A 13,014-nucleotide genomic window follows, 5' to 3' on the forward strand; every position below is an offset into this window, starting at 1 on the left:
TGATGTGCTTAGAACCCTTGCAGTCACAAGCAGCATTTTCCCCACGTAACCTACAAGTTGTTGTGATCCCTTTAATTGGAATTGGGGGTGGAGTCCCTCACATTGCTGACCACATTTTCAACTGCGTGTGTTTAAGAAAAAGGCATCAGCTAGAGCAGCATCATCCAAATTGCAGGTCTGGCATCAATCAGTGATATACACTGACTGACGTCATGATCTGCCCACTCTGCATACTTCTAGCCAACATGCATCATGGCTATGCTAACACCCACACTAAAGTGGCGTTCAGTGTGGGCTGCACCAGAACTAACACCACTTTGCCACTAAACCAGCATTTACAGCACTGAAACTACTGGCACTATGGAGCCAAATTTTGCAGCCACAAGAGCTTACAAAACCTGAAAGGACCATTTGGGATTAAATCAGAATGAGACAATTTATTACTTTACTGTGCCGAGGAAGCTGTTGAATTGCCGACTGAAAGAGCAGATTGGCTGATGTCACAGTTATGGTTAGGAAAGGAAGTGGCACTAGGGGAATAAATACTTCATTCATTTGCTTTTGTCACTAGCTACCTTTTTGGTTGAAGTCACAGAAAATTCTGAAATGCTCAGTGACCAGGCACAGCTGAAAATATATAAAGACAAAAATGGTGACAGACATCCCTACTTTAGTTCCTTCAGTTCCTTCGCCTCCGTCGCATCTGTTCTGATGACGCTACCTTCAGAAACAGTTCCTCTGACATGTCCTCCTTCTTCCTTAACCGAGGTTTTCCACCCACGGTCGTTGACAGGGCCCTCAACCGTGTCCGGCCCATCTCCCGCGCATCCGCCCTCACGCCTTCTCCTCCCTCCCAGAAACATGATAGGGTCCTCCTTGTCCTCACTTATCACCCCACCAGCCTCCGCATTCAAAGGATCATCCTCCGCCATTTCTGCCACCTTCAGCATGATGCCACCACCAAACACATCTTCCCTTCACCCCCCCCGGTGGCATTCCGTAGGGATCGTTCCCTCCGGGACACCCTGGTCCACTCCTCCATCACCCCCTACTCCTCAACCCCCACCTATGGCACCTCCCCATGCCCACGCAAAAGATGCAACACCTGCCTCTTCACTTCCTCTCTCCTCACCGTCCAAGGGCCCAAACACTCCTTTCAAGTGAAGCAGCATTTCACTTGCATTTCCCCTAACTTAGTCTACTGCATTCGTTGCTCCCAATGCGGTCTCCTCTACATTGGAGAGACCAAACGCAAACTGGGCGACCACTTTGCAGAACACCTGCGGTCTGTCCGCAAGAAAGACCCAAACCTCCCTGTCGCTTGCCATTTTAACACTCCACCCTGCTCTCTTGCCCACATGTCTGTCCTTGGCTTGCTGCATTGTTCCAGTGAAGCTCAACGCAAACTGGAGGAACAGCACCTCATCTTCCGACTAGGCACTTTACAGCCTTCCGGGCTGAATATTGAATTCAACAACTTTAGATCTTAAACTCCCCCTCCCCCCATCCCCACCCCGTTTCTTCCCCCTCCCTTTTTTTTTCAATAATTTATATAGATTTTTCTTTTCCCACCTATTTCCATTATTTTTAAATCTACAACTAATACCTTGTCATTCTTTCCACCCCAACCCCACTAGAGCTGTACCTTGAGTGTCCTGCCATCCATTCTTAATTAGCACTTTTCTTAGATAATATCACCACCTTCAACACCTCTTTGTTCTTTTGTCTGTGACATCTTTTGATTATCTGCTCCTATCACTGCTTGCTTGTCCCTACAACCACCCCACCCTCAACTTCTCTCCCCCCGCCTCCCACCTTAAACCAGCTTATATTTCACCCCTCTCCTAACTATACTTCAGTTCTGTTGAAGGGTCATGTGGACTCGAAACGTCGACTCTTTTCTTCTCCACCGATGCTGCCAGACCTGCTGAGTTTTTCCAGGTAATTCTGTTTTTGTTTTGGATTTCCAGCATCCACAGTAGCTTTTTGTTTTTATCCCTACTTTAATCGGTAGACAGTAAATAAAACTGGCATTAACTCCACCATTCAGACAGCCATAAACAATTTTGTACTATAGTGTCAGATGTCTTTTTTTGTTTCATTTAGGACTGATTTTTCCCCAATTACATCCTATATACGGAGGCAATAAATATTGAATACAGATCATTGGCTTAATAGAGTTAAATTCAACTTTGAATTGATTACACATAGACTGACTTCCCAGGGTGGGCATGTATGGACTTTATTTTACAATATAGTATTTCTTTCAATTATTCTGAAAATCCAAGGTAAGGGTGAGATCATCACTACAAGTGTTTCAATGCAGCAGAGGTTCAGTATTTGATCTGATTTTAAAGTGCTGCTCATTCATTCTACTCCCCATGCTGCCAATTATTAGTTTGACAAGTCCATTTAATAACTCAAATCAGAAGAAAGAGTGTCAGTTGTGGATGAATTTGGGCTGATTGTAACAAAATCTGCAGGTGTTCACAAAGATACAAATAGAATTTGATGCTGAGGGGAAAGTTTACCAAGACACTGCACGCCCAGCAGATGACCTGCCAAAAAATCACAAGTGCACTGCCTATAACTTTCCATCTACAATATTATTTTCTATGGACACAAAATCACAGGGTAGTGCTCCAGCAATTCACTAATAAAGAAGCTACCACATACACAACCTCACTAATAGCACAGAGTCTTGGGAAATATTGTTCTAAAACTTACTTTGTGGCAATTAATCTGCATACTACCTGACTTTATGAAAGGAGGGGGCTATTAAAATGGAATCTCCATATAGCTTCATTCCTGTCATAAGTTATCCACCAGGACATTTACCACACAAAGGGCAGGATTTTCTGCCCCCGCCCACCGCCAGGATCTTCCGGTCCTGCCATAAGTCAATGGACTTCCGGCTTGAGCGCTGCCTCGCCCGCGGCAGGGCTAGAAAATCCCAACCAAAGTCTTGAAGAGGGCATGAACAACCAGTCCAACCCCTTACTCTCTTTAAATTATGCCATGAGATAGTCAATGTCCATCTGGACTGCAGAGCTTGTAGACAGATCCTCAGGTTATCATCTCAGCCGATAGATAGCAACTCCAACAATGCAACATTCCCTTCTTTCTGCACTGAAAGATAATCTTCAGCTATGGGGGATGGTGGTTAATATTGCTGGACTAACATTACAGTGGCCATACTAACACTGCCGAGACAGGAGTTCAGATCTCACCATGGCAGCTGGCGGAATTTAAATTTAATTAATAAAATGCCAGATTCCTCAATAATAATCATGAATCTATGGGATTGCTGTTAAAACCCATCTGGCTTACTAATGCCTTTCCCCCATTCGTGGAGGAAATTTGCCATCCTTACTCAGTCTGGCCTACATGTGACTCTAGATCCACAGCAATGAAGTTGACTCTTAACTGTCTCTGAAATGGCCTCACAAGCCATTCAGTTGAAGGTAGCTCACCACTGCTTGAATCCACAACCATCATTCAGAGGACAGAATGTTACAAAATGACCTATAATGAAATGCATCCATATCTATAGAAGAGCTTGCATTTATCTCGCACCTTTCATAGCCCGAGGATATCTCAAACAGCCTCATAGCCAATTAAGTATCTAGCAATTTGAATAACAGCGATTATAAAAACAGTTAAGGCACCCAGCCAATAGTAAATCAGCATTAACTGAATTGCTGACTATCAATCAGTATCTGAGACGGATATAGATTCATTAAAAAATTTAGAATTAAACTCCTTAGATATTTGACACTCTACGTCACCTTACTACGGAGTGTCCACAGTTAAGAATGGATTCACTAGAACTTCATTGTCTATGCACTATGGCAAATCGCTAATTGTTGTTTTGATAAGCATTTCAGATACTGGTTGTCAGTAAATAGATTAAGTTGTGATGTGTTTTTGTACCTAGCTACAGTAATGATTTTCTGAAATAAAACTCTTGTAACCATCAAAAAATAAACAGTATTAGTTACACAGCCAATTGGATAGATTAGAGGCTATATCCTTGAGAATTATTACAGCTCAGAGGGAGGCCATTTGGCCCATCGTTTCTGCACGAACTCTCCGAATGAGCAATTCACCTTACTGCCATTCCCCCATCTTCTCCTCATAACCCTGTACACTCATCCTTTTCAGATAACAGTCTAACTCTCTTTTGAATGCCTCAATTAAACCAGCCTCCACCACACTCAGGCAGTGCATTCCAGACCTTAACCATTTGCTGTGTGAATGTTTTTTCCCCTCGCATCATTTTTGTTTCTTTTGCCAATTACTATAAATCAATGCCCATCTTTTCATAAATGGGAACAGTTTCTCCCTGTCTACTCTGTCCAGATCCCTCATTATTTTGAATACCTCTATCAAATTCTTGTCAGCCTTCTCTATGCTAAAGAAAATAGTCCTAACTTCTCAGCCTACCTTCATAGTTGAAGTTCCTCATTCCTGGAACCATTCTCGTGAATCTTTTCTGCACACTCTCCAATGCCTTCACATCCTTCCTAAAGTGTGGCACCCAGAACTGGACACAAAGCTCCAGCTGAGGCCGAACTAGTATCTTTACAAGTTCAACATAACCTCCTTGTTCCTGTACTCTATGCCTTTATTATTAAAGCATAATAGGGGCATAGAGTATAAGGACAAGGAGGCTATGTCAAACTTCCATAAGACACTAGTTCGGCCTCAGCTGGAATATTGCATCCATCCTGATGGCAAACAATATTTCCTGGATTTATGTAACCTCGTCATTGAGCAACATGGTTTAGTTCATTACTCGCCTTCCACTGGGTTGATGGTGTTGCTTCTGTTTGTTAAGTTTCCTTTTGTAAAGGGGTTAACCATTCCTTTTGGATCCTCTGCTCCTCAATAAATCCACTTTACACACTAATAACTGCATCTGGATTAGCTGGCTTAAATCTCACCTTCCTTGATTTCAAGAAAACTTGTACATTGACGTGACACAATGGACAGGCAGAGGTTGGGGAGGATTAGACTCTAAATTGCAACTCCAACTGATGCGTACCTGCCTGCTTCCACAGGCGACCTCAACCATTCTCCCCCAGTATCTGATCTGCGACCTGCTCCCCAGCTATGATCAAGCTGACTGGCCCACAAAGACAATCTGTCAATTTTGCTGGCTATCATTAAATTCGACAGGACCTCTATGACCCCCAGTTGGGTTTTCAGTCTCATTTGGCCTCCCTGCTCCCTCCCAGCCTTCCTGTAAATATTGAGGCCACTATTCTTTGCCTATTACTGGCTGTTATAGTGGTACAATATGACTCCTGTAGCCTCTTTCTCTTTGTGCTGGGTGCATTTTGACCCTTCTTCATATACTAGGTAAAGGCTTCAAAAAGAGGAAAAGGATAAAGATAACAAGGAAAGTGTTAAGAGGCATGTAAATTCCTGTTACGTACCTTGATATTCAAAGCAAACCCCCTTCCATTCAATTGACAATCTGAGTGATATATGGGGAATTCATGGGGGATAAATGCAATAACCCTCAAAACCAGGTTGAGGGATTACAATGCATGGTTAATCCATGTCAACTGATTAACATGCAGACAGGATGCGAACTTCATGCTGCTTGCTGTTTTACATGACTGCAGCATCGAGCCAGTGCTAACTACTATGTTAATTGGTGGATGCCTGAGCAGGGGCCAATATCATGGCTGGCCAGCGTCAATTAAAACTAGCCTGCACTGCTTAAAGTTGGCCTGCATCTTTCAAAGGGAAGGTGCCTTATGGCTGGGAGTCCTTTGTGAGCAGAATCTGACCTAGAAAGACAGAAGAGTGGCACAACATGAGGGAAGCAGAGAGCTCCAAGATTTGCATTGGAGGTCTTTAAAGAGGAGATGCAAAAGAGGAGAGACATCCTCTGTCAACAAGATGCCCTCCAGACCACATGCTAAGGTGGCCATGGGAGTGATGGAGCTGAATGCCAGGAGTTAAGTCCCAAGGAAGTGGAGGTTCACACAAGTGGTCAAGGTCTTCAAATGTCATCAACTGTACTGAGCCCCACCCCATCATTTTCCAACAATCCCTATCAATCAGGACTCATAGCTAACATGAATATTGACACCTCACCCTTATGAACACAGCACTGCTGCAAGCCTCTCACTTACACCTCACAATGTGCGCACACTGCCAGCTATTCAACCAAGAGAGCTTCATGACAGAGAACATATGATACACTTCCCTCACTCTTGTAGAAAAAAGTAGCACACAACTGCAAGAGGAGGAGAAAACTGGAGGGGATCACACATGCCTGCACATTCTGACCCTTCTCTACTGTATCATATAATGATTCGATGAGCCGTAACTAATAGTACCACGAGCTCTTGACTTTATATCACAGTAATGTAGCACAAAGATCCTGACAATGTACTTGAGGTTTGGCTTCACAATTACTGCAAGGTCCTGTATCACAAGTACACACACACCAGATTGCAATACAGAACATCCAATGCCTTGAATAAGTCTGTAGATAACCACAATATACCTCCTGTCCTTGATCAGTTATAGTGACTTATTCCAAAGTAAACAGTTTTGCTAATAATGTGATGAACTAATTTAGCTCCCCGGCACATAACATCAGTAGTTCAATAAGTGTGCCCTCTGTGGCTCAGTTGGTAGCTCTCTTGCCTGAGTCACAAGGCTCTGGGTTCAAGTGACACTCCTAAGGCTGAAAATTGAAAATCAAGGCTGACACTCCAGCGTAGTACTGAGGGAATGCTGCACTGTAAGAGGTGCTGCCTTTTGGATGAGATGTTAAACTGAGGCCCAATCTGCCTGCTTGGGTGGACATAAAAGATCCCACGGCATTACGTTGAAGAAGCTTAGAGCAGAGGAGTTACCTCTGATATCCTGGCCAATATTTATCCCTCAATCGACATGAAAACAAAATCTGGTCATTATCACATTGCTGTTTGTCGGAGCTTGTTGTGCACAAATTAGCTGCTGCATTTCCTGCATTACAACAGTGATTACACTTCAAAAGTACCTCATTGTAAAGCCACTTGACATGTCCGGTGGTCATGAAAACAACATCTTATACTTTTATGGTGCCTTTAACATAATGAAACATCCCAAGGCATTTCACAGCAGCATTATAAAACAATGTATGACACCAAGATGCAAAGAACTATTACAAAAACAAAAATAGGTGGAAAAACTCAGCAGGTCTGACAGCATCTGTGGAGAGGAACACAGTTAGCGTTTCGAGTCCAAAAGAACTATTAGGTCAGCTGACCAAAAGCTTAGTCGAGAAGGTAGGTTTTAAGGAGTGTCTTAAAGGAAGAAAGCAAGGTAGAAAGACGGAGAGGTGTAGGAAGGGAATTCCAGAGCTGGGGGCCTAGGCAACTGAAGGCCACCAATCATGGAGCAATTATAACTGGAAATGAACAAACAGCCAAACTGCGAGTATCTTGGAGGGTTGTGGGCCTGAAGGAGATTATAGAGACAGGGTGGAGTAAGATTATTGGGGGATAGGAAAAAAAAAGGATGAGACATTTAAAATCAATACTTTGCTTGACCACGAGCCAATGTAAGTCATTGAGCACAGGGGTGATAAAAGAACTGGACTTGCTGCAAGTTAAGGTGCAGGCAGCTGAGTTTTGGATGACCTCAAGTTTATGGAAGGTGGAATGTGGGAGACCAGTCAGGAGTGTGTTGGAATAGAGGAGTCTAGAGTTAAAGAAGGCAGGAATGGGGGTTTCAGCAGACGAGCTAAGACAGGGGTGAAGTCAGGCGATGTTATGGAGATGGAAATAAGCAATCTTAGTGATGGCATGAAAATGAGATCGGAAGCTCATCTCAGGAGCAAATGTGACATCAAGGTTGTGAATAGGCTAGCTTAATTTCATTCTGTTACCAGGGAGAGGGATGAAGTCAGTAACTAGGGAACAGGAATGAAAGCACTATAAAAAACCAAGTCTTTTTTTCTTTTTTAAACTAGAGGTCTCATCATGATCATATCACTCTCCATATATTCATTATATTCATGATATGTGGGAACTTTCTGTCAGTTTTGGTTAGAGAGCAACTGTCAGCACAAAGAGGGACTGCCCATTTTGTGATCTGATGTGCAATGATATTCAAATGAGACAGTTAATGATTGCAATATTAAGCTCACTGCTAGTTCAAAGAGGTCTAATCTGTAAGCAATTACTGGAAGGTCTAAGCTGGATATGTATAATATGTCTGCAGGTAACAAGTGTGACTAAAAGTGCTTTTACTTCAACAGATTTCGTTCTTTTCAGAATGGGCATTACCCTCACTTGGACAGTTCCTGGGTCTGGGCATAGTAAACATGGGAACAAATCAGGCAGGTTGAGTATGGAATATAAGGGAATCTGTCTGATTTCTAGTGTGCCAGAGGGCACACTTGGGGAAAGCGCAGAACGAGGATTTTTATTTGTACTTCTAACAAAAGATCAACCGCCTCAAATGTTAACTCCGTTTTTCTCTTTACAGATATTGCTCGACCTACTGAGTATTTTCCAGCATTTTCTCTTTTTATTTACAATCGCACGTTTGATTATGTAGGTAACATAGGCACTGGAAGCGACAACAACAAACTCAGCCCTGTCGACCCTGCAAAGTCCTCCTTACTAACATCCGGGGGCTAGTGCCAAAATTGGGAGAGCTGTCCCACAGACTAGTCAAGCAACAGCCTGACATAGTCATCCTTACGGAATCATACCTTACAGATAATGTCCCAGAAACCACATCACCATCTCTGGGTAAGTCCTGTCCCACCGGCAGGACAGAGTCAGCAGAGGTGGTGGCACAGTGGTATACCGTCAGGAGTCCTCAACTTCGAATCTGGGCCCCATGAAGTCTTGTTGCATCAGTTCAAAAATGGACAAGGAAACCTCCTGCTGATTACCATGTATTTCCCTCCCTCAGCTGATGAATCAGTGTTTGTCCATGTTGAACATCACTTGGGGGAAAGCACTGAGGGTGGCAAGGACACAGAATGTATTCTGGGTGGGAGACTTCAATATCCATCACAAAGAGTGGCTCGGTAGCACCACTACTGACTGAGCTGGCTGAGTCCTAAATGACATAGCTGCTAGACTGGGTCTGCGGCAGGTGGTGAGGGAAAAACATACTTGACCTCATCCTCACCAACCTGCCTGCCACAGTTGCACCTGTCCATAACAGTATCAGTAGGAGTGATCACCGCACAGTCGTTGTGGAGATGAAATCCCGCCTTCACATTGAGGACGCCCTTCATCATGTTGTGTGGAACTACCACTATGCTAAATGGGATAGATTTAAAACAGATCTAGCAGCTCAGGACTGGGCATCCATGAGGTGCCGTGGGCCATCAGCAGCCGCAGAATTGTGCTCGAACACAGTCTGTAACCTCATGGCCCGGCACATCCCCCAATCTACCATTACCATCAACCCAGGGAATCCACCCTGGTTCAATGAAGAGTGCAGGAGGGCATGCCAGGAGCAATAACAGGCACACCTAAAAATGATATATCAACCTGGTGAAGCTATAGCACAGGACTACTCGCGTGCCAAACAGCGTAAGTAGCAAGTGATAGACAGAGCTTAGCGATCCCACAACCAATGGATCAGATCTAAGTTCTGCAGTCCTGCCACATCCTGTCGTGAATGGTGGTGGACAATTAAACAACTCACTGGAGGAGGAAGCTCCACAAACATCCCCATCCTCAAAGATGGAGGAACCCAGCACATCAGTGCAAAAGATAAAGCTTAACCATTTGCAACAACCTTCAGCCATAAGTGCCGAGTCGATGATCCATCTCGGCCTCCTCTGGAGGTCCCCAGCATCACAGATGCTAGTCTTCAGCCAATTCGATTCACTCCACGTGATATCAAGAAACGGCTGAAGACACTGGATACTGCAAAGGCTCTGGACCCTGGCAATATTCCGGCAATAGTACTGAAGACTTGTGCTCTAGAATTTTCTGCGCCCCTAGCCAAGCTGTTCCAGTACAGCTAAAACACTGGCATCTATCCAGATATGTGGAAAATTGCCCAGGTATGTCCTGTACACAAAAACTGGGACAAATACAACCTGGCCTATTACTGCCCCATCAGTCTACTCTCCATCATCAGTAAAGTAATGGAAGGGATCATCAATAGTGCTATCAAGCAGCACTTGCTTAGCAATAACCTGCTCACTGACATCCAGTTTGGGTTCCACCAGGGCCACTCAGCTCCTGACCTCATTACAGCCTTGGTTCAAACATGGATAAAAGAGCTGAACTCCCGAGGTGAGAGTGAATGCCCTCGACATCAAGGCCATATTTGACCGAGTGTGGCATCAAGGAGCCCTAGCAAAACTGGAGTCAATGGGAATCAGGGAGAAACTCTCCGCTGGTTGGAGTCATACCCAGCACAAAGGAAGATGGTTGTGATTGTTGGAGGTCAGTCATCTCAGCTCCAGGACATCACTGCAGGAGTTCCTCAGGGTAGCGTCCTAGGCCCAACCATCTTCAGCTGCTTCATCAATAACTTTCCTCTTGGACAATATCCAGGCCTGGGCTGACAAGTGGCAAGTAACATTCGCACCATACAAGTGTCAGGCAATGACCATCTCCAACAAGAGAAAATCCAACCATCGCCCTTGACATTCAATGGCATTATCATCACTGAATCCTCCACTATCAATATCCTGGGGGTTACCATTGACCAGAAACTGAACTGGACAAGCCATATAAATACTGTGGCTACAAAAGCCGGGCAGAGGCTAGGAATCGTGCGACGAGTAACTCACCTCCTGACTCCCCAAAGCCTGTCCACCATCTACAAGGCACAAGTCAGGAGTGTGATGGAATACTCTCCACTTGCCTGGATGAGTGCAGCTCCAACAACACTCAAGAAGCTTGATGCTATCCAGGACAAAGCATCTCGCTTGATTGGCACCAGATCCACAAACATTCACTCCCTCCACCACCAATGCACAGTAGCAGCAGTGTATACTATCTACAAGGAGCACTGCAGGATTGTGCCAAGGCTCCTTAGACAGCACCTTCCAAACCAATGATCACTACCATCTAGAAGGACAAGGGCAGCAAATAGATGGGAACACCACCACCTGGAAGTTCCCCTCCAAGTCCCTCACCATCCTGACTTGGAAATATATCGCCGCTTCTTCACTGTCACTGGGTCAAAATCCCTGAACTCCCTCCCTAACAGCACTGTGGGTGTACCTACACCACATGGACTGCAGCAGTTCAAGAAGGCAGCTCACCACCACCACCTTCTCAAGGGCAACTAGGGATGGGCAATAAATGCTGGCCCAACCAGCGAAGCCCACATCCCCTGAATGAATAAAAAAAAACTTCAGTGCGATACTGAGGGAGTGTTGCAATGTTGAATGTGTGATCTTTCAAAAGAGACTTTGCCCTCTCAGGTGGATGTAAAAGATCCCGAGGCAGAAGGGAGTTTTCCCCAGTGTCCCGACTCATGCTTATGTCGCAATCGACATCACTGAAACTTATTGCCTAGTCAATATTAGATCACTGCTTGCAGTATCTTGCTATGTCCTTTCTACAGTACAGCAGTAACTACACTTCATTCAATGTAAAGCACATTGGGGTGTTCTGAGACCATTTACGATGCTAAATAAATGCAAGCCTTTCTTTCTGAAGAAGTGCTGAACAATTACCATGACAGGAAGCTTTCACTTTTATTGCCCGGACTACTTGCTGATTTACAACTGGTGCGAGTCAATCATTTCTAGTTGAACAATTCTGAAAAAGAGGAGCGGCATTCAGAGCCAGTTATTCAGGAACAGATTTAGCTCAGAGTCAGGTGTGACATTTTGGAACAGGGAAGCTAGTGGCACCGAATCCATACCGCAAAAAAAAGACAATAATGAAGTCGTTGTTTACTCACCAAATGAGAGAATCAAAGTGAATACAAGAAAAACTCCAAACTTCAAAGACGTCTCTTTAAAACAGGGCTGTTCCATCTCACTCCAAGCTCAAGCAGCAATTTAACCAGCTCACAGCTGCAGACCAAGTTTGTCAATCAGCTCAGAGGTAACTGGGAAACACAAACCGCAGCGTTCAGCAGAATTGTGAATAAAATTCTTCAAACCACTAACAGCAACAGCAGAAGTGGTTTAGGTTCAGTCTAACATTTTCAATGTTCTGACATTGGGCGAAATCAGCCAGGACTCAGAAACTTGCTTCAATGTGCTGAATACAGATCATGTAAATTCAGATACTGATTCATTTGAAGAAAAACGACCATGCAAACAGCAGGCGACTCATTTGGGTGTGAATGGTGTTGTCACGTTTGCCCTCGTTCTAATTTGAGCTTTACGTAAATGGGTCACAATATCACGGCTACAGTGATTGTCAGCTGGCTGAATGTCAAAGGAGAATATGGATACAGGAAGTCTCTTAACCAGGGAGCGGCTGTTTGGGAAAATTAGATTGTGATACAGGGAAGGAGTGTATAAGATTGTCAGCAACTTGTGTGTACGAGAGACTGAACAGATTGTGTGTGGGTGGCGGAAAGAATGAATGGGGGGCGGGAGAATGACATGGTGGGTGGGGGGTGGGGGGAGAATGACATGGTGGGGGGGGGTGGGGGGAGAATGACATGGTGGGGGGGGGTGGGGGGAGAATGACATGGTGGGGGGGGGGTGGGGGGAGAATGACATGGTGGGGGGGGGGTGGGGGGAGAATGACATGGTGGGGGGGGGGTGGGGGGAGAATGACATGGTGGGGGGGGGGGGTGGGGGGAGAATGACATGGTGGGGGGGGGGTGGGGGGAGAATGACATGGTGGGGGGGGGGTGGGGGGAGAATGACATGGTGGGGGGGGGTGGGGGGAGAATGACATGGTGGGGGGGGGTGGGGGGAGAATGACATGGTGGGGTGGGGGGAGAATGACATGGTGGGGTGGGGGGAGAATGACATGGTGGGGGGGGGTGGGGGGAGAATGACATGGTGGGGGGGGGGGGGGAGAATTACATGTGGGGGGGATAGGTTGG

The 13,014-nt window shown here is 45.2% G+C and overlaps 1 protein-coding gene across 1 annotated transcript in view; it reads right to left on the reverse strand.

Annotated features, from left to right (window-relative positions):
- Positions 1 to 12,305, reverse strand: part of LOC144691513 (immunoglobulin superfamily member 3-like) — a 58,623-nt gene extending 46,318 nt beyond the window's left edge. Inside the window, exon 1 of the mRNA XM_078559658.1 lies at positions 11,908 to 12,305. Within this exon, the coding sequence (XP_078415784.1) occupies positions 11,908 to 11,983 (76 nt within the window). The 5' untranslated portion in view covers positions 11,984 to 12,305. The remainder of the gene's footprint in view (positions 1 to 11,907) is intronic.
- Between the last annotated feature and the right edge of the window lie 709 nt (positions 12,306 to 13,014).

Source organism: Cetorhinus maximus, chromosome 16 (genome assembly GCF_964194155.1).
Source record: "Cetorhinus maximus chromosome 16, sCetMax3.hap1.1, whole genome shotgun sequence".
NCBI lineage: Eukaryota > Metazoa > Chordata > Chondrichthyes > Lamniformes > Cetorhinidae > Cetorhinus > Cetorhinus maximus.